The sequence below is a fragment of the Bufo bufo genome, chromosome 4 (assembly GCF_905171765.1).
Source record: "Bufo bufo chromosome 4, aBufBuf1.1, whole genome shotgun sequence".
Taxonomy (NCBI): domain Eukaryota; kingdom Metazoa; phylum Chordata; class Amphibia; order Anura; family Bufonidae; genus Bufo; species Bufo bufo.
In genome coordinates this window covers 320638119-320664946 of record NC_053392.1, presented here as the reverse complement: position 1 = coordinate 320664946, position 26828 = coordinate 320638119, and the positions used below count along the sequence as shown (strand labels likewise).

General features: G+C 43.6%; 1 protein-coding gene across 3 annotated transcripts; it reads left to right on the top strand.

Annotated features, from left to right (window-relative positions):
* The first annotated feature begins 3514 nt into the window (after nucleotides 1-3514).
* Nucleotides 3515-25417, top strand: CCNC (cyclin C). 3 transcript variants are annotated; one of them, XM_040426832.1, is made up of 13 exons: nucleotides 3515-3683; nucleotides 4876-4982; nucleotides 5110-5194; nucleotides 6722-6791; nucleotides 6888-6939; nucleotides 8348-8403; nucleotides 9849-9884; nucleotides 12843-12934; nucleotides 18140-18207; nucleotides 20448-20527; nucleotides 20642-20760; nucleotides 21273-21315; nucleotides 25048-25417. In XM_040426832.1, the coding sequence occupies exons 1-13, from the start codon at nucleotides 3652-3654 to the stop codon at nucleotides 25048-25050; spliced, it is 843 nt and encodes a 280-aa protein (XP_040282766.1). In that variant the 5' UTR covers nucleotides 3515-3651; the 3' UTR covers nucleotides 25051-25417. The 3 variants fall into 3 exon arrangements, with proteins under 3 accessions (XP_040282766.1, XP_040282765.1, XP_040282768.1); XM_040426831.1 differs by lacking the exon at nucleotides 21273-21315; XM_040426834.1 differs by lacking the exons at nucleotides 21273-21315; nucleotides 25048-25417 and adding an exon at nucleotides 21481-21532.
* Nucleotides 25418-26828: the final 1411 nt, after the last annotated feature.

Below are 26828 nucleotides of genomic sequence, written 5' to 3'. Positions count from 1 at the left end.
TACCCCCAAAGGTGTACATAGCCTTTAACCGCTTTACGTCCGCCCATAGGATATAAACATCCTATGGGTGGACGTCTATTTTTGAACGGACGTTCCAGAACGTCCGTTCAGAAAGTGCAGCTGCACGCTAATCGTGCAGCTGCTGATCGGGTTGCCCGCTGTCGGTGACAGCAGGGCAACCCTAAGACAAGGCAGGGACAGTGCCCAGGTGTCCCTGCCTTCTAGATCGCTGCAGACACAGCGCTCACCGAGCGCTGTGTCTGCAGAGAAGGAAGCGCTATGCGCTTCCTGTTCCGGCCCGGCGGTCATGTGACCGCCGTGACCGGAGAGTGCAGGGGCTGTGTGAGGTCTCTCAGAGACCTCGATCAGCCCTGCTGTGAGGCTGTACAGCGCTGGATTGCTGCTGTACAGCCTCTCTAGGGGTGTATTTGTCCTGTAACTGGGGCTACTATGTCAGCCCCAGTTACAGGAGAAATCAACAGTGAAAAAAAAAAAGAAAAAGTGAAGTAAATGTCCCCCAGAGGTCTTGTATGACCTTATGGGGGACGAAAAGTGTAAAATAAAAAAATAAAAGGTTGAAAATAAAAAAATTAAAAAAAGTTTCACATGTAAAAAAAAAAAACTTAAGTAAGGAATGAAAAAAAAAGTTAAAAATAGAAAAAATTAAAAAAAGTATACATATTAGGTATTGCCGCGTCCGTAAAAAACAGCTCTATAAAAATATCACATGACCTAACCCCTCGGGTGAACACCGTAAAAAAAAAAAACTGTGTCAAAACAAGCAATTTTTGTCACCTTGCATCACAAAAGGTGCAACACCAAGTGATCAAAAACGCGTATGTCCCACAAAATAGTACCAATAAAACCGTCACCTCATCCCGCAAAAAATGAGCCCCTACATGAGAAAATCTCTCAAAAAATAAAAAAACTATAGCTCTCAGAACATGGACACATTAAAACATAATTTTTTTGTTTCAAAAATGCTATTATTGTGTAAAACTTTAATAAATGAGAAAAAGTATACATATTAGGTATCGCCACGTCCGTAACAATCTGCTCTATAAAAATGTCACTTGACTGAACCTCTCAGGTGAACGCTGTAAAAATAAATAAATAGAAACTGTGCTAAAACAACCAATTTTTTGGTCACCTTGCCCCATAAAGTGTTATAATGAATGATCAAAAAATCATATGTACCCAAAAATAGTACTAATAAAACTGGCACCTTATCCCCTAGTTTCCAAAATGGGGTCACTTCTTGGGAGTTTCTACTGTAAGGGTGCATCAGGGGGCTTCAAATGGGACATGGCATCTAAAAACCATGTGGAGTTCCTTTTCTTCTGCGCCCTGCCGTGTGCCCATACAGCAGTTTATGACCACATGTGGGATGTTTCTGTAAACCGCAGAATCTGGGTAATAAATATTGAGTTTTGTTTGGCTGTTAACCATCAATGTGTTAAAGAAAAAAATTGATTAAAATGGAAAATCTGCCAAAAAAGTGAAATTTAAAAATTTGATCTCCATTTTCCTTTAATTCTTGTGGAACGCCTAAAGGGTTAACAAAGTTTGTAAAATCGGTTTTGAATACCTTGAGGGGTGTAGTTTCTACAATGGGGTCATTTATGGGGGTATCCACTATGTAGGCCCCACAAAGTGACTTCAGACCTGAACTGGTCCTTAAAAAGTGGGTTTTGGCAATTTTCTTAAAAATTTGAAGAATTGCTTCTAAACTTCTAAGCCTTCTAACGTCCTAAAAAAATAAAATGACATTTCCAAAATGATGCCAACATAAAGTAGACATATGGGGAATGTTAAATAATAAATATTTTATGAGGTATCACTTTCTGTTTTAAAAGCAGAGAAATTGAAATTTAGAAAATTGCGAATTTTTCTAATTTTTAGGTAAATTTGGGATTTTTTCATAAATAAAGGTGAAATATTTTGACTCAAATTTATGACTATCATGAAGTACAATGTGTCACGAGAAAACAATCTCTGAATGACTTGGATAAATAAAGGCGTTCCAAAGTTATTACCACATAAAGTGAGATATGTCAGTTTTGCAAAATTAGGCCTGGTCAGGAAGGGGGCAAATGGCCCAGATGGCAGGTGGTTAAATAAAGTTTTATTAGGTTAGCTTCACACCTTGCAGGCTGTGCTGGCAGGGAACTGCCTGCTGGATTTCTCTGCATTCCGCCATTGCCGGAGGCATTAACTATAATCTGCCAGATCTCAAAACCGGAAAGGAAATCACAGATCTAGAAGTGGCCTATTTGAGTGCTGCATGTTATTTCGTTTATACATCTGTAATGTAATACTATGGGGTTTCTCTGCCCTAGAATGTCAAATTCTGTTATGCTCTCTTATGTTAGGAAAAAAGTTACATTAATAAAAACTCTTTAAAAAGTAAATAAACTGCATAAAAACTGCCACAAAAAGTTGTGAATTTAAAGATGTCTGGGATAAAATGAAGGACTCATGCTCACAACCGTCTGTTTGGTCCGCATTTTTTTGCGGATTGGAAGCAGATCCATACATACTTCTCAATGCATTAGGCCTCATGCACACAACCGTTGTTTTATTCCGTGTCCGTTGTTCCGTTTTTCGTGATTTTCTGCACCGTTTGTCATCCGCGTCCGTGGTTCCAGTCCGTCAAAAAAATATAACCTGTCCTATTTTTTTCACGGAAAACGGTTCGCGGACCCATTCAAGTCAAAGGGAGGCACACAAGATTGTCATCCGCGTCCGTTTTTTTCCTATCATTTGCATGGCAAACTTGATAGACTTTTTTTTTACTTTCCTTTATTCAAAAATAAAGGAAGACACACGGAAACAAAAACGGAAACGGATCACGGAACAACGAAACCCCATTTTGCGGAACGGAACACAACAACGGTGGTGTGCATGAGGCCTTAGTTAGTAAAATCAGGCCATTAATGAACGCCCCTGGGAATGTCCTGTCCCTGCCCGGAAACAGTCCCTCTAAATTCGGGACAGTTATGCCAATTCATTTCAATGGAGCCGCAAAAGATGCGAACAGCACACTGTGTGCTGTCCGCATCCGCATGTCTGTTCCGCGGCCCCGCAAAAAATCTAGAACATGTCCTATTCTTGTTTGGGCATTTCTACAGAACTTAATAAATAAATGGTGGCATGCACCCCGCCAGGATCCGCTATTTGTGAACCGCAAAACACGGCTGTGTGCATTAAACCTAAATAAGAGAAACAAAATAACACAGACTAGATAGACCAAGAGGTCCCTTTCTGCCACCGCTTTCCACATACTCTGACTAGCATTTTCCTCATGTTCTCCCCTTTTGGCAGTTGAGTAATTCTACTTGAATCAGAACGCTCAGGATGAGCAAATCAATAGTGTAGCCTCACACGGAGTAATACACTATTGCACTGTATTGTATATACATAATAGCTTTCCCAGTTTTTACAGCAGGGCCGGGCAGAGAGGAACCTCCCGTAGCGCATTGGTTCCTAGGTGCTGCTGTTGCCGGACGGACGGGTTAGCGGGCTGCGCGCCGGCTTTCTTCCTGGATTCATTGCGGCTGCTCTTTGCGGATTATAGTCGGCGGACAGAGCTCGCAGTGACGTCATCGCCGGCGCTCTCCGCTTACTTTTATTGCTCCCGGTTTGGCGCTCATGGCGGGGAACTTCTGGCAGAGCTCTCACTAGTAAGTGCCGGGGAGCACGGGCCTCCTTTATAGACAGGGTCCATAGGGCTGGGTGCTGCTGACAGACGGACAGCCATTAGCCTCCTGTCCTTATGGCTCTGGTCAGCATTTCCCATGTGGCCAGTTGGCTGGAATGGTTTCGGGGCATAATATACAGCTACATGCTAGCTTCAAAGGGGTTGTCCTGCCCCTGATCGGTGGGGGTGGGGTGACTGGGACCCTCACTGATAGCCTGCTTCTGGGGGGGGGCAGTGATCATGTGTGACCACTATTCCATGACCACTCATTCTTCTGATCATGGGGGTCCCAGTGGTCGTAGGATCCCCTGTCTGTCCCGTGGATAGCTGAGAAGTTCTCACAATGGGACCGTGCCTTTAATGGCAGATTAAGCATAAAGGGGTTGTCTAGTTGAAATCTTGTCCCTCTCGCCCTGGAGGACCAGGGTCCATTGGTTTGAGTGGACGTTGTGTAATCCTTAGCTTCTCCTGTGGTGGCGCTGCAAGGAAATTGAACACTTACTGCCCCCGTTTTGCTGGGAGCTGCAGCTGGTGGACCCTTCTAACAAGTAGGAACTGTCTAAAGTGGAGAACCCCTTTAATATCAGCACATGGAGCGGTGACCTACTAATGTGCCGCAGGTCTCTAGAGGAGGATGGGGAGACAGGATCTGTTTTCTCTAGATCACTGATAAGAAATTTAAAGGGATTGTCCATTGTAATGCTCACCTTGATCCCCCGCCAGCCTCTGTTCACTCCAGCGATGATGTGTAGACATGTGACCACTGCAGCCAATCGCCGGCCACAGTGGTGTCACCATACCACATCATCACTGGGACCAGGGAGGTATCGGCAGGGAATCGGTAACATGACTATTACTACTTTTGCTATTTTTATTGTATTGTAAGCTGTTTGTAAAGCATTTTATGCAGCCGGACAACCTTTCTCCAAGAGACCTGCGACCCCCCAACCCCTACAAACTGGGATTTACCATGTTAGTTTGGCTTCTCATTTCCCCTGTAGTGACCATAAAGGGAACTGTGACGTTCTGAAAACAAGCCCTGGTTGTCGGGCTTGTTGTACGGCCTGGGTCTTGGCTGCATGCTGCTACGTCTGCCAAATCCTGACACGGGTCAGTTTGGGTAAAAAAACATAAATGCAGTGATTTTCTAATGTTTTTTTTTTTTTTTTTTCCAGTTTGCAATGGATATTGGATAAACAAGATTTATTAAAGGAACGACAAAAGGACTTGAAGTTCTTAACGGAGGAAGAGTATTGGAAGCTGCAGATATTTTTTACAAATGGTAAAGGTTTTTTGGCTGTTAAAGGGGGTTTTCCACAGCTCCGTATTAATGATCTATTGCCATTATGGTAGCAGAGAGAAATGCCCCTGCCACGGATTGTCTGTAACCCGCTGTTATTCCTTTACAGTCATTCAAGCTTTAGGGGAACACCTTAAATTAAGGCAGCAGGTCATAGCTACCGCCACTGTTTACTTTAAAAGGTTCTATGCTCGGTGAGTTGACCCCTTTTTCATTCTGCACTTTTGTCATTTCTTTGCTTTGTACTTTTTGTTTCTTAAAGGGGTTGTCTCACCTCACCAAATAGCATTTATGATGTAAAGGAAGTTAATACAAGGCACTTACTAATGTATTGTTATCCATATTGTCTCCTTTGCTGGCTGGATTAATTTTTCAATCGCATTATACACTGATCAATTCCATGGTTATGACCACCTTGCATTCCATCAGTGGTGGTCGTGCTTGCAAGCTATTGAAAAAAGCACTGACCTCTCTGGTGGCCGGGACTGTGGGACCGCACGTAGGCTGGTGCTTTTTCCTATAGTGTGCAGGCACCGTCACCGCTGATGGATTGCAGGGTGGTCGTAACCATGGATGTCAGCAATGTATAAAGTGATGGAAAAATGAATCCAGACAGCAAAGGAGGCAATATGGGTCATAACAATACATTAGCAAGGCTACTTTCATACTGGCGGTAGCCTGTTCCGGCTGGGAAACAGCCTGCCGGATCCTTGCTACCGCAAGTCCACTGTGCTGGCGGACGTCCGTCCTGGCCCCATTGACTATAATGGGGGTGGGCTGGAAGTCCAGCCGCAGCACGGCAAACATGCCAAGAGGCGGCCGGAATACAACTACAGCATTCTGCGTTTTTTTTTGTCCAGCCTCCTCTCGGCATGTTTGCCTTACCGCGGCCGGACCTCCGGCTTGCCCCCATTATAGTGAATGGGGCTGGAGCAGACTTCTTCCAGCACGGCGGAGTTGCGGTAGTACGGATCCAGCAGGCTGTTCCCCCGCCCGAACAGCCTGCTGGAAAAGGCTGTCGCTAGTGTGAAAGTAGCGTAAGTGCCTTGTGTTAACTTTGTCTACACGATAAATGCTGAGACAACCCCTTTAATCTTGACTTAAAGGGAACCTGTCATCAACTTTATGCTGCCCATACTAGCGGCAGGATAAAACAGGCAGGCCTGGGGGCCGATGGTAACATGGAGCCCCTTACTTAAAGGGGTTCTGCAGTTTGTTTAAACTGATGATCTATCCAGAGAATAGATCATCAGCATCTGATCGGCGGGGGTCTGACCCCGGGGACCCCCTCCGATCAGCTGTTTGAGAAGGCAGCGGCGCTCCAGTAACCTGGGCCGGGCTAAGCTCCATTCAAGTGAACAGAGCTTAGCCGCACAGACACTTATGGGGTGTTGCCTGATCCAGTCAATCTCAGCAGCATTGAGCGATTGTCATTTGGCTCCATTCCCTAGCCCGGCGATAGAAGGGCAGAATTTACTGTTCTCACATAGAGGAATGTTTCTTTCAGATTAAAGAGACTTGCCAGCTATATAGTGCTAGTAAAGGCCATGAGTGCTCTTGTTTGAGTTGATCCTTGAGTAAAGGGGATCTGAACATGGACCCAGCACATCCCTTATATACAACATAAAGGACAGTAACATGCAGTATGAGGTGTGGATCTCCTGACATAAACTGCTTTCTTTCCATTAAGCTTAAAACGTTATCCTTTTTTTTTCACTTAGGTATTCTTTAAAAAGTATAGACCCTGTATTAATGGCACCGACTTGTGTCTTTTTGGCATCCAAAGTAGAGGTAAGGAAAAAGATTGCGTGCACCCATAGTATGTGTTCTTCACGTGCCATCCTCTTACGGGGCCTGCTTATAGTAATTCTCTTTTCTCTATTTCAGGAATTTGGTGTTGTTTCAAACACAAGGTTAATCTCTGCTGCTACTTCTGTATGTAAGTATCCATTGGGGATCCTAAAAAGGGGTGTCTGGTTAAAGGGGTTCTCCGAGATTTCAATACTGATGGCCTATTCTTAGGAGAGGTTATCAGTGTCGGATCTGTTGGGGTCCCAGGACCCTTGCTGATCGGCTGTATGAATACAGACTGTGAGCGCTCAGGCCTCTTCCTAGGTCATGTAATGCCACGTTCATTAGTTACACGGCCTGGGCGCAGCTCAGTTAGTTTTAAGTGAATGGGGATGAGCTATGCTGTGGTTAAATTATCTCAATAGGACAACCCTTCAAGTGAATGTCATGCCACATAGACCTGCATGAGATGGCACATAGACTCTCACGCACAAAGTCATATGAGATTCCAGTTTTTATTTTTTTTTGCCGCAGGATTGAAAATTAAAGGTGGAGGTAACTGGTGACACTTTTTCTGGACACTTGCATTCACTTCATTTCACCACATTTTTTGGACTGAATTCTTTTATGACTGACCTCTCATGTGCCTTGAGCACTCATGTAACTGTATGGCAAGTATATTCCTTTTCATCTGTCAGTACGAGATACACAGTTGGTAACCCTTTGACATATTTTTATTTTTTAACTGAATATATATATATATATATATATATATATATATATATATATATATATATATATATATATTTTTTTTTTTTATGGTAGCAGCAAACTTAGAAAGTGCAAACACTCCTTAGTATGCCTGACGTTTAGGACAAAGATATACCATATTTTCCCCACTTTTGGGGGGAAAAAGTGCGTCTTATAGGGTGAAAAATACGGGATGCCAAAATGATCCACACCGGTATGTGTTGCATTCTTAGAACAAATTGGATAGTTTTACATATACGTTTAAATACAGAGATGTGCAGTGGCCTATGTAATTGGTAATATGATTTTCTTTACTAAATCAGTGCTTCTAGCTCAGAGGGTTGTCTGTTGATCCTCATGGTGTAGGACAGTGATGGCAAACCTTTTACAGACCAAGTGCCCAAACTGCACCCCAAAACCCACTTATCGCAATTTACTCTGAATACTACAGTCCGATATAGAATATCTTCCATGTACTTTATCATTTAGCTATAATAGCCTGCCTACATTCAGTGCACTGCATGCTGTCCATAGTCCGCCCTGTGCTGATGAATGGTAGGAAAAGTGTAAGGCATATTGGTACACCATAGGCTTTTTCTAGGGTGTGGGTGTCCACAGAGAGGGCTCTGAGTGCCGCCTCTGGAGCCCATACTATATAGGTTCACCACCACTGGTATAGGAGAAGGCTTCTTTCTCTCCTCGAGGGTTACAGTACTTTCCATGATTACAAGTCATTTATTCCTTATTTGATGTCTTAAACAGTGCATTATTATCTCACTGACCTCAAAATTTCCTTCTCTTTACAGTAAAAACTAGGTTTTCTTATGCATTTCCTAAAGAGTTTCCGTACAGGATGAATCATGTAAGTATGTCCACATTTTTATATTGTTCTTTAAACATAGGGTTAAAGGGGTTTTCTGAGATTTTAAAGCTGATGTCCTGTCCCCTGGATAGGTCATCAGTATCTGATTGGTGGGCGTCCGACACCAGGGACACCCGCTGATCAGCTGTTTGAGAAGGCATTTGCAGTTGCGCCGCAGCGTTCTCACAGCCTTTCCTAGGCCAGTGACGACACATTCACCGGTGACGCGGCCTAGGCAGAGCTTAGCCCTCATAGAAGTGAATGGGGCTGAGCGCGATACTAAGCACAGCCGCTATACAATGTACAGAGTTGTGATTGGTGAGCTGCAAGAAGGCTGCAGTGTTCTCAGGAGCGCCGGTGTCTTCTCAAACAGCTGATCAGCGGGTGTCCCGAATGTCGGACCCACACCGATTTCTCAGAAAAGCCTTTTAACCTGATGCGTTTATTCCTGGCTCTTCTTATATCAAGGTTTGGGGGAAGGAGTAGACCCCATAGCTGATCACTGGTTATGAAAACCAAGGTTTTGCCTGTGGTGAATTCACTGTGTTTTAGCGTACCAGCAAAGTGGATGAGATTTTAGGAAAATCACATGCATGCTATCAAGAAATCCACAGCATAAGGGTCCATTCACACGTCCGCAATTCTGTTCCCATTCATTTCTATGTGCTGCCCGGATCTGGAAATGCTGGTCTTCCAGAGAGGCAGAGCTGCGTTTTTCAGCCCTCCGGTACCTATATTTGCCCTAGTAAGGTATATTAAAATGGGGCTGTTGGGATTCAATGTGAGCCTTCTAATTGATAGAATTCCATGGCATCTTCTGGGAAAGTGGCTTGCTTAGTGCCATGGAGTGACTGGTTTCTGTGGGTGATGGCAAGCGTCAGGTTATAACAGTACGCTCCTCTTCTGCTCTGGCAAAGTATCAGAAGATGTAACCCATTCCGCGTAGTAAAGGGGTTCTCTGGGGGAGGGGGGGTGTAAAAGGCAAGAAAGGGTTAATATAAAACTAACACTTCTCACTTCACTCATCCGCTGGTGTTCTGACCCTGCCTCGGTCAACTCTGCTCCACTTCCTAGTCCTGGCTCGACACACAGGAAATGTCTTGAGATGCCTATTGAGCCAGTTGCTGGCTGCAGCGGTGACCCTGCATCTTCTGCTGTCCGTGTGCCAGAGCTGAAATTTACTCCAGTCAGGAGCTGGACTAGATACCTGGTGCAACGTGCGCCTATTGTAAAATGAGTCGGGCCGCAGATCTCGCCCGCAGGCTATCTCCTCCTGCCCACTTTTTGGAAAAGTGAAGAGGGTGTCGTAAAAGGCTAAAATCACAAATTTAGTTGCAAATCGGCACTTGCGACCAAATTTGCGACTTTTCTAATGCAGAAAACTGGTGTAGTGCTATGTTAAATGACCCCCATTATTCATACAGGTTATGTTTTCCCTGTTTTAGATACTGGAATGTGAATTCTACTTACTAGAGCTAATGGTAAGTTTTTTTGTATGATGTCCCAAAACCTCATGAGCAGAAAAGAGGTGACAAATCCTTGTTCACAATCACAAAAAAAATCTTTCCAAATTCATCAGATACTGTGTGCCATTATGTTAACATTCCTTAAGCTGGCGACTCCAGGACTTTGTTGTACTGCACGTAGTACAGAAGGTATAACTTATGTGCATTGGTGCCAGTCACATTAAACTGGAATATGTCAGCAGTTTTGTCAATACAGAGCTGCTGACAGATATGGGTAGGGTCCGGGGACAGAAGTTTATACATACCTCCGTCTTTGACTTTAGTGGACTAAATGCTGCGAAAAATCAACTTAGAATCCTGTGGGTGCTGCTCCAGCAAAACTGCTGACATATTCCCTTTATAGCTTGGCTGGACAAAATCCCACAAACCTGGTATTGAAGGCACTGAGAAATTTGCTGCTGATGTCTACGCAGGTGGATTGGATGATGTTTTATTACTACAACTTTAAAGTCAAATTTCCTGGATTCATCTGCGTACAATTTTGCTAATCTCTGCAGCAAAGTGCTATTAATGTCAGTGTGAAGTGGCCCTGAAGAGGCCCTCTGCTCCAGCTGGGGTGTTATGTATGGGGAGATGTTAGCTTAGCTCATAATTAAAGGGACACGTCCATCAGAAAGGGGTATTTTTATTTTGGCGGTGCGGAGGCACTGAGAGAAACCCCACATAAGCACTCCATAGTGCCTTTGTGGGGTTCCGTTCCGCACAGCACCTTCCAGATTGCGGACCCATTTAAGTGAATGGGTCCGCAACCCGTGATGCGGTCAGCACATGGCCGGCGCCTGCATATTGCGGACCTGCTGTTTGCGGGCCGCAATACGGTCACGGCTGGGCAACAGCCTTGTGCACGAGACGTAATACTGCTGCGGAGTACCCAATTATCGAGCTCGTTCATTGGGCAATCCAAATCTTTTGACATGTTTAAAAATTGTTTGTAGGCGGCAGATCATGGGGTCTAATCACAATGATTCAGTATAGGAAAGAGTGATGGCATAATAATCGCTGTGTAGGTTATCGCTGCATATAATAGTAGCATCTCCTCCGCTGACGGGCATGCAAATACTGGGAAGGAACGCTTCCTTCCTGACAATCGTTGGCAAAATCGGGCTGTCTAATACAGTTACTGTATCTCACAAAAGTGAGCACACCCTTCACATTTATGTAAGTGTTTTATTATATCTTTTCATAGGACAGCACTGAAGATCTGACACTTCGATACAATGTAAAGTAGTCAGAGTAGAACTTGTATAATAGTGTAAATTTGGTGTGCCCTCAAAATAATTCAACACAGCCATTAATGTCTAAACCGATGGCAACAAAAGTGAGTACACCCCTAAGTGAAAATTGCCAAATTGTGCCTAAGTACCCATTTTCCCTCCCCGGTGTCATGTGACTCGTTAGTGTTACAATGCCTTAGGTGTGAATGGGGAGCAGGTGTGTTAAATTTGGTGTTATCGGTCTCACACTCTCTCATACTGGTCACTGGAAGCTCAACATGGCACCTCATGGCAAAGAACTCAATGAGGATCGGAGAAAAAGAATTGTTGCTCTACATAAAGATGGCCTGGGCTATAAGAAGATTGCCAACACCCTGAAACTGAGCTGCAGCACGGTGGCCAAGACTGTACAGCGGTTTAACCAGACGGGTTCCTCTCAGAACAGGCCTCGCCATGGTCGACCAAAGAAGTTGTGTGCATGTGCTCAGCGTCAAATCCAGGGGTTGTCTTTTTCAAAATAGACATATGAGTGCTGCCAGCATTGCTGCAGAGGTTAAAGGGGTGTGGGGTCAGCTTGTCAGTGCTCAGACCATACGCTGCACACTGTATCAAATTGGACTGCATGGCTATCATCCCAGAAGGAAGCCTCTAGATGACACACAAGAACGCCCACAAACAGTTTGCTGAAGACAAATAGACTAAGGACATGGATTACTGGAACCATGTCCTGTGGTCTGATGAGACCAAAATAAACTTATTTCGTTCAGATGGTGTCAAGCGGGTGTGGCGGCAACCAGGTGAGGAGGACAAAGACAAGTGTGTCTTGCCTACAGTCAAGCATGGTGGTGGGAGTGTGGTGGTTTAGGGCTGCATGGGTGCTGCTGGCTGTGGGAAGCTACAGTTCATTGAGGGACCCATGAATGGCAACATCTACTGTGACATACTGAAGCAGAGCATGATCCTCTTCCCTTCGGAAACTGGGCCACAGGGCAGTATTCCAACATGATAAAGACCCCGAAAACACACCTCCAAGACTACCACTGTCATGCTAATGAAACTGAGGGTAAAGGTGTTGGACTGGCCAAGCATGTCTCCAGACTTAAACCCTATTGAGCATCTGTAGGACATCCTCAAATGGAAGGTGGAGGAGCGCAAGGTCTCTAACATCCACCAATTTCGTGATGTCATCATGGAGGAGTAGAAGAGGATTCCAGAGGTAACCTGTGAAGCTCTAGTAAACATCATGCCCAAGAGAGGCAGTGCTGGAAAATAATGGTGGCCACACAAAACATTGACACTTTGGGCACAATTTGGCCATTTTCACTTAGGGGTATACTCACTTTTGTTATCAGCGGTTTAGACATTAATGGCTGTGTTGAGTTATTTTGAGGGCACACCAAATTTTCACTGGTATACAAGCCATACACTGACTACTTTACATTGTATCAAAGTGTCATATCTTCAGTGTTGTCCTATGAAAAGATACAATAAAATACTTGCATAAATGTGAGGGTATACTCACTTTTGTGCGTTACTGTAAAAGCCTGAACAGAAAGTACAATAGATGGAGTGACTTTTAAATATTAGATCTAGAAAACTATTTTTTGTGAAAAATGACATACAATGTTGAAATTTTACTACAGAATGTCAATGGTGAAGTTTTAGTCCCTTAACATTTTGTCATCCATTTTGTTCACAGGATTGTTGCTTGATAGTGTATCATCCGTATAGACCTTTGTTACAATATGTGCAAGATATGGGACAAGAAGACATGCTGCTTCCACTGGCTTGGTAATGCCACATTGCTGCTACTATATTAGACGCTAGTTATAGTATGTGTTGTAGGATACTCTGTAAAATTAATCTTCCTCATTCAATACAGAGCAGGATGGGGGTGTCTGATGACATGTAAAATCTGATGAAATGGGCAAAATGCTATCCAACGGAAGTAACATCGAAGACAGGCTTATCAAATTACACGCACCAGAAAAGCACTTCAACTTTTCCAAGACAGGGCCTTTACATGCCTGAATGTCCACAGCAAAAATGTACATTTTTGAACAACACATTCTGAGAGTTAATCCTTTTATATTTTTATAGTTTGTGAAAACTTAAAGAGCATCGGATGCGGACCCATTCATCTCAATGGGGCAGCAAAAGATGTACACAGCACACCCGTGTGCTATCAGCACGTCTGTTCCATGGCCCAACAAAAAAATAGGACAGGTCCTATTCTTATTCATTTTGTGGACAAGGATAGGATTTTTTTTTTTTTTTTTTTTTTTTTTTTTTTACAGAAGTTTAAAAAAATTGTGCCTTGCACTTGGCCGGGATCCACAATTTGCAGACCACAAAACATGGCCGTGTGCATGGGCCCTAATCCATATGGAAATGAGTGGTTAAGTGCACTGAGGGCAGGCCCAAACCATTCTGTGCACCCTGCTTTCTCCTCCCTGTCCTTTTATTGACAGGGCTATGTGAGATAACTATGCAGAAACCTGGCCCTATCAATCAGGAAGAAGAGGGAGGGGCTGGTAGGGTGGCTTGGTCCTGGCCCCAGTGCACTTAACTGCTTTTTTCCATATGGATAAAAAGTACTGTATAATACCTAATAAAGGTATGCTTTCAATTTAGCAGGTTCAGCACTACTAGGCTGGTTTGATAGGGTTGATCCTACTGACAGATTCTCTTTAGTACGGTACCAAAACAGAACCAATATGTCTTCATTTTTATATAGTGGGAGAAATGGGGAAAAGCCAATGTCCCTTTCTCATCTTGGAATGTAATATAATTAGTTCAGTAAGATGAACTTGTCCCACAAAATAATCCTGGTACTCTCGTGTGTGTATGATGATACCAAATACAAGTACATCAATGACATAGATTCTGTGATATGTGCAGGTTATTGCATCCATTTCATAGAGGATAGTCCTAGTCCTGTGCACAGTGCTCACTTCCAGCACTGTGTTTAGCATGTTTCTGACTATACAGCAACTTTAAAGGGGTATTCTCATCTTGCTACTTCATCCTCAATTGCTGCCAGCTAGCTGTTCACTTCCTGGTTTTCCGCTGCTAAGGCCCGGCCACACCTCCTTATGACATCACACTGAGAGCTGAGTCCTGTTCTCCTTCATGTGAAAAGTATGACTCATCAGTCTGGCAGCCTGCACTGTCTGTGAGGCCCCTCCCCCTGCTGGGGAATCAGAGAGCCATGTGAAGTGAGCTCAGTGTACAGTAACACCTGGCTCTTCTGCAGTTTTACACATAAAATCTCAGTACCATCTTTTACAAACCCATTCTGTGCATCAAAAACTATAATTCCATATTATACATTAGCTCAAAAGCTTGACCAACCCCCACCCACCAGCACTGATGCAGATTTGTTTCCATTACAGCTGTACTCCAGTTGTGTATAAACCTCACACTATGTATCTTTATGGATGCATATACAGCTCAGCTACATGTGTCTTCTCCAGTCCCCTAACATCACTTTGCCTCAAACAGCCCCCCATGTGCCTCAAACAGCCCCCCATCGTTGGTGGTAACATAGTACATAAGGCCGAAAAAAGACATTTGTCCATCCAGTTCTGCCTGTTATCCTGCAAGTTGATCCAGAGGAAGGAAAAAAAACCCTGTGAGGTAGAAGCCAATTTTCCTCACTTTAGGGGAATAAAAAATTCCTTCCCGACTCCAATCAGGCAATCAGAATAACGCCCTGGATAAACAACCCCTCTCTAGTAGCTATAGCCTGTAATATTATTACGCTCCAGAAATACATCCAGGCCCCTCTTGAACTCCTAAATTGTACTCACCATCACCACCTCTTCAGGCAGAGAGTTCCATAGTCTCACTGCTCTTACCGTAAAGAACCCTTATCTATGTTTGTGTACAAACCTTCTTTCCTCCAGACGCAGAGGATGTCCCCTCGTCACAGTCCTGGGGATAAATAGATGATGGGAGAGATCTCTGTACTGACCCCTGATATATTTATACATAGTAATTAGATCTCCCCCCAGTCGTCTTTTTTCTAAAGTGAATAACCCTAATTTTGATAATCTTGTAAAAAAAATAGTCGCCCCTTATGAAGTAGTGTCCCGGTCCTCCGCTGGCTCTCCAACGCTGTCCGGACTCGTCTCTTCCTCCCACGAACTGTTCCGGCTGCCGCGCATGCGCAAAACTATCTTCCTTTGTGCTGCGTCGGAGCCACGCATGCGCTGCTCTATTTTAGACGCGGCTCAAAGGAAAATGGATCAGCGCATGCGCGGCCGGCGACGTGCGCGCTCCCGGATAGAATGAGAGGCCGGCCACTGGCCAGGGAAAGATCTGCGCAAGCGCGGCCCATGGATGCGAGCGGTGGCCGTATCCATGGGCAGCGCAGATCAACAATGAATATTTGAATTAGAAGAATTTAAAGAGAACAGTAGTTATTTTTTTTTATGATGTATATTTTGAAAAAAGCTCACTGGGGGGTATATAATTAAATGAAATAGGATCAATAAGATGGGAATACCCCTTTAAGAAAGAGCTCAACATAGGACGTGTCTGAGTGGTATAAATCTGCATACCTACCCTAGTAGACGGTCTACTGCAGTATCTGCGATATAGAACACCCTGTAATAGCTGACATATCACACTTGTATCTGACATTCTTTACCTAGAACTTTGCAGTACTGAGCCGTTTTTCCTTCCAACTGAAGGGGCTGTTCACAGCACATTTTTGCCCTATGTTTAACATATATGTTGGGGGAAAAAAGGGATGCAAAAGCGTAATACCCTACACTTTTGCATCCTGCAGATACAATAATGGATAATATATATTTTTTTTCTTTTCATGGAACCCTATCATAACGGAAGCCATTTTATGACATCCATTTGGCATATATGTCATGTATGCATTAAATGTGTGACAAAGATGTCATGCGTCCTTTGCAGGCCCCATGTACGTGTCCTGTCCTCCGGCTCTACTGCAGTTGCTCCAGCCATCTTGAGCCAGGATAGCTGCTGCCGGACTCTGCAGGGACTGCCATAGCCATCCAATAATAAAATGTGGTGGTGCTACTATAGCTTGAGGTTTTATGTCCTGTACACTGCGTGCTATAATGTAAAAGTTCAAAAATATATACGGTATATTCTGCCATTTCTTTGGCATTTGTGTGGGCTGATTTTCAAAGGCATAAATGGCGAACTCTATGTGAACAGAGCTGTATATGGGAGTGGCATTTTTTGTATATTCTTTTACTGACATGCTAGAATATCACCTTCCAACTGTAAAATGGGTTATGTAGCTTAAAAAGAAAGGAATGATAAAATGTTTACATCAAGTCTGAAAAAAAAAAACTTTAACCTGCTTACCTGTGAAAGATTTTTTTTTTAATTAAAACTTTTTTACATGTCGCCTATTTGCTCTTGCGAGCAGAACCCTCACTTTTATTGTTTGAACTAGCAGAAGGACCCAGTTTCGCACGGGTATATTTCATCTATTTTATTTAATGTTTCCGTGTGTCGTGAAAAGATATTGACCGTATCCCCCATAACAGTGACCTCTACAGCACCCTGCCCCTTTAACAGAGACCTCCACAGTGCCCCACCACTTTAAAATTTTGACCTTCACAGCAGCCCGCCCCTTTAACAGTGAGTTTCACAGCACCCCACTCCCTTGACAGTGACCTCCTCAGAGGTCCGCTCCCTTGACAGTACCCCAAGATGGATTTTTCTGCGACTGTCTCGTCGCAGCATGTCACATGTTGCAGTTCAGCACCATAGACCAAAATTGTTGCGTGACATTGGTGTGACATCAATGTCGCGTGACACATGTAACAGTGTAGCTGTGCCCTATGTGTTGTGCAACTCTAGCCTAAAGCTGACCTACAGCAGTGAAGAAAAAGGGCTGGGTTGTTATGGAAACCTGGAGTAAAACTGTGTGTATGTGGAGACTAAGGGCCTGCGAGCTTCTATTGGCTGATAAGGGACATGTGACCGTGTGTATGGCAGTTGGAATATGAAGAGAGAGACTTGCAGGCTTGTATTGGCAAATTTTTTGGGTTATCTCGGAACGGTACGTCCTAGAGATCTGTGACATCCCCTCCCCCTTCCCCCCAAGATTTCTTTGCAGGTAGCAAGGGTTGTGTATATCAAGTTTAGTTGAAATCGATGGTTACGTTTTTGAGTGATCGCGGAACATACACACACATATACGTCCTTCTTTATTTTTATATATATATATATATATATATATATATATATGTTTGTTACTGTGTAATGTCTGATCTTTTTGCACAGGTACCCTCTGATTGTAAAGTCCTATGGAATATGCCGGTACTATATAGATAGGGATTATTAAAGGGGTTGGCCACTTTATGGCTACTGTTAAAAAATGTGTTTTATAAGATGACTGTATGACCCTTGCTAATATAGCCTTTGTTAAAATTCAGTGCCTTTTTTAAATATTATATAAGATATGCACCCCAGTTTGCCAGGGAGGTCCTGTCCATGAAATGGCTGCTGATGGAGGGTCATGTGACCAGGCAAATCGGTCTCCTCCATTCAAATTGCACCTGCACTGAATTCCCAACAGTCCAAGTGCAGATGGCAAGTGCAGTGTATTTGAATGAAGAAAACATCATGTTTAGGTGATTTGCCTGGTCACATGACCCTCCAGCAGCAGCCATTTTATGGACAGGACCTCCCTGTGGACAGCACAAAAGACTTGGCTAACAGTGGATCATACTTTCAGAGATAGGATATGGTGCAGAATATAGACAAAGACTATATTAGGAAGTATCATATAATCATCTTACAAACACATTGGTCAACCATAACCAGAGAGTGGCCAACCCCTTTAACTGAAATTCTTCCCTGATGCAGGTGTCCATGGTCTACACAGTCATGAGTTGGGCAGTCTAGTACTAATAATATAGAGAACTAAACACTGCTTTTCAGTATTTCCTTTCCTTGAGATCAATATCCTTCATATTAATTTATTCCTTGTTACTCCAGGAGAATAGTGAATGACACATACCGGACAGACCTTTGTTTGCTGTACCCTCCTTTCATGATTGCTCTTGGTAAGTGTAAAATACAAATCTTAATCTTATGTCATTCCTTAGGCTACATGCACACGACCGTGCAGTGTTTTGTGGTCCGCAAATTCCGGATCCGCAGAACACTGATGCCGCTCATGTGCATTCCGTAATTTGGGGAACGGAACGGGCCGCCCATAATAGAATTGCCTATTATTGTCCGCAAAATGGACAAGAATAGGACATGTTCTATTTTATTGCGGGGCCATGGAACTGAGCAACTGTCCGCATCTCTTGCGGCCCTATTGAAGTGAACGCATTTGTTGCGGCTCGGATGTGGACCCAAACAACGGTCGTGTGCATGAGGCCTTAAAGGGTTTTCCATTTTCAGGAGGAAATCTGCCAACTCTCGGGATCCACCTGCAATAAAGAAGTGGTAAGTAATGACCTGACCGAGCCCACACTGCTGCTCCGGTTCTCATAGCTGGGCTCTACTTACCCTGCTGCAGCAGTGACATCACTTCAACAACACGACTGCTGCAGCCAGTCACTGGCCTCATTAGGTGCACTGCTTAGGCCAATGATTGGCCACAATGGTCACGTGTGGTTGATGTGAAGTCTCCACTGCAACCAGATAGATAGAACTCAGCTGGAAGACCTGGAGGGGGACGTGGTATCTGTCAGGTAAGTACCTACCACTTCTCTATTACAAATAGATCCTGAGGGCTGTTGGGTTTCCTCCTGAAACTGAACGACCCCCTTTAAGTGTTGAAAGAAAATCCTGTCATTGGGATACAACAGTTCAATTTGGACAGGTTTTCCACATAAACTAATGGCTCACTCTACTTTCACTGACTAGACAGTGTCTTTATTTGAGGGCTGAGAGTTTAACCCCATAACAGCCTCCTATCTGTCTTAAAGGCAGCTTTACAGCTATCTGTGCCTTTATGGTAGATGCTCTGAGAATCATAGAGCTGCAGCTCGGGTGCTCAGGAAAGAAACAGTTTTTACAGTTTCTGCCTTCGTGATCTTCCTGCCTTTATTGGTCCTGGCAATCGCTGTCAAACGGCTTGGTTCAACACAGCCCTTGATTGTGACAACTGTCTTCCCCCCCCCCCCCCCGCCCCCCAAGGTAACTGGAGAAATAAATCGTGTTCCCCAAAACTCTTTTCAGCTCTTCTGGGAAACAAGTTAAAGCACAAAAAAGAGACCAAATTAAAACAACAAATAATAATAATAATAATAATAATAATAAAAAAAGCCATCAGCCAATCCAGCACGCTTGTTATCCTAGCCCTGCCGCAGTTCCACTAACTAGGTCATGTAATATCTCCTATAAAGACGTCCCAAATACAAAACAAAGCCCTGTCTGTCACAAACCGTATTCAGAATGCCCTTTACTAGAATTAAAGGGGTTGTGCATCAATTTATATTGTTGCCCTATCCTCAGGATAGGTCATAAATATCTGACCCGTGGGGGTCCGACACCCGGGACCCCCGCCTATCAGCTGTTTGAAGAGGAGGCGGTGCGCCATGGTCTTTACACTGTGTCGTGTAATTTCAAGTACTCACTCCATTCAAGTGAATGAAGCGGGGACTTGTATCACACTGCACTTCTGAGATGAAGTGCATTGTAATAAACAGAAAGCAGTGGTCGCATGGAGCGCCGACTCCTCTTCAAGCAGCTGATTGACGGGGGTCCTGAGTGTCGGACCCCCACAGATCAGATATTGATGACCTATCCTGAGGATAGGTCATCAATATAAGGGTCCAGTCACACGTCCGCAAAATTGGTCCGCATCAGTTCCGCAATTTTGCGGAAAGGGTGCAGACCCATTCATTTTCAACGGGGCCGGAATGTGCTATCCGCTTTTGCGGATCCGCATTTCCGCTTCCACAAAAAAATAGAACCTGTCCTATTCTTGTCTGCAATTGTGGACAAGATTAGGCATTTTCTATTATAGTACCGGCGATGTGCGGTCCGCAAATTGCGGAATGCACATTGCCAGTATCCGTGTTTTGCGGATCCGCAGAACACTTACGGACGTGTGAATGGACCCTAAATCACTGCACAACCCCTTTCAGCTATACCCGTTTAACCAGCATTGGTATAAAATCTCTTAAATGGGCCCGGATGTTAGGGCCCAAAACATGTGCGTTATGAAGGGGTTAAGTAGCATATAGCCAGTTAGTGCTGCCAGGCTGGTCACACATGAGATCATTTCAACTGACTATTTGATCCACAGCATATGGTACTTATTCTAAATGTGTCCGCTCTCTTTCAGCCTGCCTGCACGTGGCATGTGTTGTTCAGCAGAAGGATGCACGCCAGTGGTTTGCAGAACTTTCCGTAGACATGGAGAAGGTGTCTATCATTTCAGCCTGTTTATTACAACATCCAAAGTATTTATCACTATTAATCCGTTCCTCAGCTGCCATATTGGGCTTATTGTTTGTCATCTGTCTTTATCATTGCCAGATCTTAGAAATTATTCGTGTTATTCTGAAGCTTTATGAACAGTGGAAAAACTTTGATGAGCGGAAAGAAATGGCTGCCATTCTTGGTAAAATGCCAAAACCAAAGCCACCACCTAACAGGTAAATGAAAATGGGTAGACAGTATGAAATATGTTCTGTGTGGGAGAACCTATACATTAGAGCTACAGAGTTCAGACCAGGGGTATTTCCTAGAACTGGCTTTTTGGGACACCATGCTCATGGTTTTTACAGGAACTCAATAGAAATAATTGGGTTTGGGGGGGGGGGGGGGGGGTTCAAGGCAAGCGCTGAGGTATAGCTGGAGTATGAGGACGACTGGAAGGTGGTTGTGTTTGCTTTCTCTCCATTCAAGTTTATGGGTGTTACATACAGACCTGGGTCAGGGGAGTCACACTGGCCAGGCATTCATGGGGTATGCCCTGGATAGACCATAAATCCTTTACATGGGAGGACCCCATTTATTAGGAATTGTAAAAATCCAGTTCACGATCCTGAAAGCTGTCACTGGTATTTTGTACACGTAAAATGCCAAGTGTGAAAGTTCTAATATCCACTTTTTTCTTTTCTTCTTTTTATTTTATAAATTATATATTTTTTTTTTTGTGCCACAGCAATTACTTGTCTTTGAGTACTGCTCCTTGGAATCTTAGAAATGCAAGTAGTTACACTGCATTTCATTGTAATGCCATAATTCAGTACTCCTAAATCTACTTTTATAAGCCTTTTAACAGATCCTGTTGTACAATGTGCATCTATTATTTCACATATCTTTTATTAAAAAGAAAAAACACCTCCTGTTGATTTCCTTTTTATCTGTAGATGTGCTCTTTAAGTTGGGCATCAGTTTCTGTCTTCATTATATCCAATCATTTAGGTAATCTTTTATATAACTTTATTTTAAAATATTATAAATTGCCTATAATTCATTTGTGTAATGTACTGCATTTATTTAACAGTTTTAAGCAGTAAATAGGGCCCTGAAGTTCAAACTGTCTATATTGTTTTGGAATCTGTACACCGCTGACCTATTAAGTAGTTTACGGATTCCACAGCACGCAGGCATAGTGGCCTCGGTGTGCGGTGTACTGGGTGCACGCTCTGCATTCACAGCGGGACAGGAAACCCTACATCCATGTGCTATTCCAGGCTTTAGCTGAGCGGGCACAGGCATGAACAGTGATGTGCTAAGCAAACCTCCTGCCTGTGCCCTCTCTGCGTAAGCCTGGCATAGCACATGGGTGAAGCGCTATACATCTGGTAGGCTGTTCTGGCAGGGAACAGCCTGTTGGATTTCTCTGTATTCTGGCATTGGTGAAAATTTTTACATCTCCGTCGAGCCCCATTAACTGTAATGGGGCGGCGGAGATCCTGCTGCAACCTGCCAAATATGCATGCGGCAGTTTTCATCCAGTTGATTCTCGGCATACAGTCAGTCATAAATATTGGGACATCGACACAATTCTAATATTTTTGGCTCTATACACCACCACCACAATGGATTTGAAATGAGATGTGCTTTAACTGCAGACTGTCAGCTTTAATTTGAAGGTATTTACATCCAAATCAGGTGAACGGTGTAGGAATTACAACAGTTTGTATATGTGCCTCCCACTTGTTAAGGGACCAAAAGTAATGGGACAGAATAATAATCATCAAACTTTCACTTTTTAATACTTGGTTGCCAATACTTTGCAGTCAATTACAGCCTGAAGTCTGGAACGCATAGACATAACCAGAGGCTGGGTTTCATCCCTGGTGATGCTCTGCCAGGCCTCTACTGCAAATGTCTTCAGTTCCCGCTTGTTCTTGGGGCATTTTCCCTTCAGTTTTGTCTTCAGCAAGTGAAATGCATGCTCAATCGGATTCAGGTCAGGTGATTGACTTGGCCATTGCATAACATTCCACTTCTTTCCCTTAGGCCTCTTTCACACGAGCGTGTCCGGATGCGTCCCGGTGTATTGCGGCAAACCCGTGCGAGTAGGTACGCAATTGCAGTCAGTTTTGACTGCGATTGCGTTCCGTTTATATCGCGCGGGTGCAATGTGTTTTGCACGCGCAATAAAAAACTGAATGTGGTACCCAGACCTGAACTTCTTCACAGAAGTTCAGGTTTGGGTTCAAGGTTGTGTAGATTGTATTATTTCCCCTTATAACATGGTAATAAGGAAAATAATAGCATTTTGAATACAGAATGCTAAGTAAAATAGGGCTGGAGGGGTTAAAAAAAATAAAAATAAAAAAAAATTTAACTCCCTTAATCCACTTAACTACGCTCATCACATGGTCATTCACATGATCCATCACCATGGTGATGGATCATGTGATGAGCGTAGTGACGTCATCAAAGTTCCTTTTCCTCACAGATGAAGACAGAACAGATGCCGGCTGCGCGAACAAGTGGATTAAGGTAAGTTACATTATTTTTATTTTATTTTTTTTAACCCCTCCAGCCCTATTTTACTTAGCATTCTGTATTCAGAATGCTATTATTTTCCCTTATAACCATGTTATAAGGGAAAATAATAATGATAGGGTCCCCATCCCGATCGTCACCTAGCAACCGTGCGTGAAAATCGCACAGCATCCGCACTTGCTTGCGGATGCTTGCGATTTTCACGCAAGCACGTTCATTTCTATGGGGCCTGCGTTACGTGATAAACGCACAAAGAGGAGCATGCTGCGATTTTCACGCAACGCACAAGTGATGCGTGAAAATCACTGCTCATGTGCACAGCCCCATAGAAATGAATGGGTCCGGATTCAGTGCGGGTGCAATGCGTTCACCTCGCGCATCGCACCCGCGCGGAAATCTTGCCCATACTCTTCACTTCCCATCACTCTGGTACAAGTTGATCTTGGTCTCATCTGTCCATAGGCTGTTGTTCCAGAACTGTGAAGGCTTTTTTAGATGTCGTTTGGCAAACTCTAATCTGGCCTTCCTGTTTTTGAGGCTCACCAATGGTTTACATCTTGTGGTGAACCCTCTGTATTCACTGAAGTCTTCTCTTGATTGTTGACTTTGACATACATACACCTACCTCCTGGAGAGTGTTCTTGATCTGGCCAACTGTTGTAAAAGGGTGTTTTCTTCACCAGGGAAAGAATTCTTCCGTCATCCACCACAGTTGTTTTCCGTGCTCTTCCGGGTCTTTTGGTGTTGCTGAGCTCACCGGTGCATTTCTTCTTTTTAAGAATGTTCCAAACAGTTGTTTTGTCCACGCCTAATGTTTCTGCTATCTCTGATGGGTTTGTTTTGTTTTTTCAGCCTAATGATGGCTTGCTTCACTGATAGTGACAGCTCTTTGGATCTCATCTTGAAAGTTGACAGCAACAGATTCCAAATGCAAATAACACACTTGAAATGAACTCTGGACCTTTTATCTGCTCATTGTAATCGGGATAATGAGGGAATAACACACACCTGGCCATGGAACAGCTGAGAAGCCAATTGTCCCATTACTTTTGGTCCCTTAACAAGTGGGAGGCACATATGCAAACTGTTGTAATTCCTACACCGTTCACCTGATTTGGATGTAAATACCCTCAAATTAAAGCTGACAGTCTGCAGTTAAAGCACATCTTGTTAGTTTTATTTCAAATCCATTGTGGTGGTGTATAGAGCCAAAAATGTTAGAATTGTGTCGATGTCCTAATATTTATGGACCTGACTGTATTTACCGGGTTGCGGCCGAATCTCTGCCGGTCCCCGTTATAGTTATTATATATAGAGATTTACAAATTTCTGGCAATGCGAGAATGCAATGAGATCTGGCAGGCTATTCCTTGCTGGAACAGCCTGATGGTGGTATAGTGCTAGTGTGAACACAGCCTTAAAGGGGTTGTCTCATCATGGACAATGGGGGCATATCGCTAGGATATGCCCCCATTGTCTTATAGGTGCCGGTCCCACCGCTGGGACCCGCTCCTATATCGAGAACAGAGCCCCGAAAGTGAAGCAGGGCGCACTGCACATGCGCAGCCGCCCTCCATTCATTTTCTATGGGGCCGCCGAAAATAGCAGAGATTCTCTTTAAGGCTGAAAAACTGCATGCAAAATAAGCGCCTGTAAAGAATGTACGGGGGGAAAAAAAGCCACCCCAAATCTGCCTGTAAAAACGCATGTAAAAAAAAAAAAAGAAAAATCTATAGGGCACATTTACTGATCCCTCAGACAGTATCCGATTAGGCAGGCTCTGTAGAGATGTGCCAAATTAACTGTGGAATTTGCTGCATCGCTAGACACTTTTGTCTAATTTTTACCGATTATTGGTTGGGCCTAGTTTGTGGCAGAATTGTGGTTAAGTCTTGCCGATAAAGGTCACATATAAGGCCATGCCCTTTTTCTAATAACCTGTTTCTAACCTGTTCCTTTTTGTTCTTTTCCAGTGAAGGGGAACAGGGACCAAATGGAAACCAAAGCTCCAGTTACAGCCAGTCATGAGAATCTGCATTTATCCAGTATTAAGAGGATTAAGATTCTGCCATAGTGATCACCCACCATCTTTACTGAAGTAGTATTTTTGACCAGTGGGCTGCACAGCCTGTCTACTCAATTGCAAAAGAAAACTAGTTGGACCTTTTTTTACGAGTAAGGATTTTCCAATGTGAGCACACTGTTGCTGAACCCCGATTTCAGCTCTTGAATAATTGCACATATTTTTTTATTTTCTGCCAGCAGCTAGGTGACCAGAGTCAAGCTCCAGATCTTGGCCATCTGGCCAGTAATCTTCTACATGTATTAAATGATATTGTGGTATGTTGGTCTTTTTCGTTGCTCGTTATTTTTCATTTCATCATACAGATTCTTTGGAATGTAATCACTCATTAGGAGTGGATGGACATTTTTATTTTTTATTTTTATTTAAGCGGAAAGTGAATGGAAGAATCAATTAATAAATACAAAATGGTTTATGTGAAACTGTAGGCTTGGTGCCAAAACGGAATCAGAAAAGAGCAGTGACGGTCATTTCCTCTCACAAGGACTAACCACATGGCCATGTAAATGTTACCTTGATCTGGTTGTTTGGCAGTGTCCCCCTCCTAAACTCTAGTCTAAACTCTAGTCTGAACTCAGCCTTTGGGCTCATGCACACGACAGTATTTTGCGTTCAGTATACTGGCCGTTTTTGTAGTTCAGTATGCGGTACATATACTGAACCATTCATTTCAATGGTTTAGCAAAAAATACTGAAGTGTCTCCGTGTGCATTCCGTTTCAGTATTTCAGTATTTCCGTACCGTGAAAAGATAGAACATGTCCTATTCTTGTCCGCAAATCGCGGTGCTTGGCTCCATTCAAGTCAATGGGTCCGCAAAAAAACGGAACACATACGGAAATGCATCCGTATGTCTTCCGTTCCGTTTTTTGCTGAACCATCTATTGAAAATGTTATGCCCAGCCCAATTTCATCTATGTAAGTACTGTGTATGCCATACGGAAAAACGGAACGGAAACGGAACAACGGATCCGTGAAAAACAGACCGCAAAACACTGAAAAAGCCATACGGTCGTGTGCATGAGGCCTAAAGCTGTACACACACATAGGATAGCTATTGCCAATACTGCACGGGGGGCCCCTGTTCTCGTGATTGGTGGGGGTCTCTGCTGTAGAACCCCCACGATCTAAGAGTTATCCCTATCCTGTGTATAAGGGGATAACTTCTAACAACTAGAATATCCTTTTTAATGGGGGAGAGAATGATGTCTTGCCTGATTCCTAGCAGAATAAAAGAATTGAGTATGCTGAAACGTTGCCTAATCTGCCCGATTCTTGGGCCGTATAAATGCACCTTTAGGCTGGTGGACAACCGAACGCTTATTTGGCCGACTGCTATAGTTGACAACTCTCTCATACACATGCCTGCTCGCTTCAGCGGGTGGGATATACATGCTGGGAACTGTCATGTAAGGTCATTTTTAACTTTCCTAATGGCAAAGAATGAATGTATTATGTGCACTCTACTTGCCTTCACAAATGTATATACTGAAGGCAAAGCTGTTTAGTTACAGAGTGTCTTTCTGTGCTTTGGTCCATGACGTTGTCCGGGCTATGTGATGTCTCTTACGTAACTGAGCTTTTCCATGAGCAGTAAGGCCGTCTGACCACACAAAGTGGAGATCTGCAATTGCAGGGTGCAGTGCAGTATGGGCTTAAGGCCAGACACAGA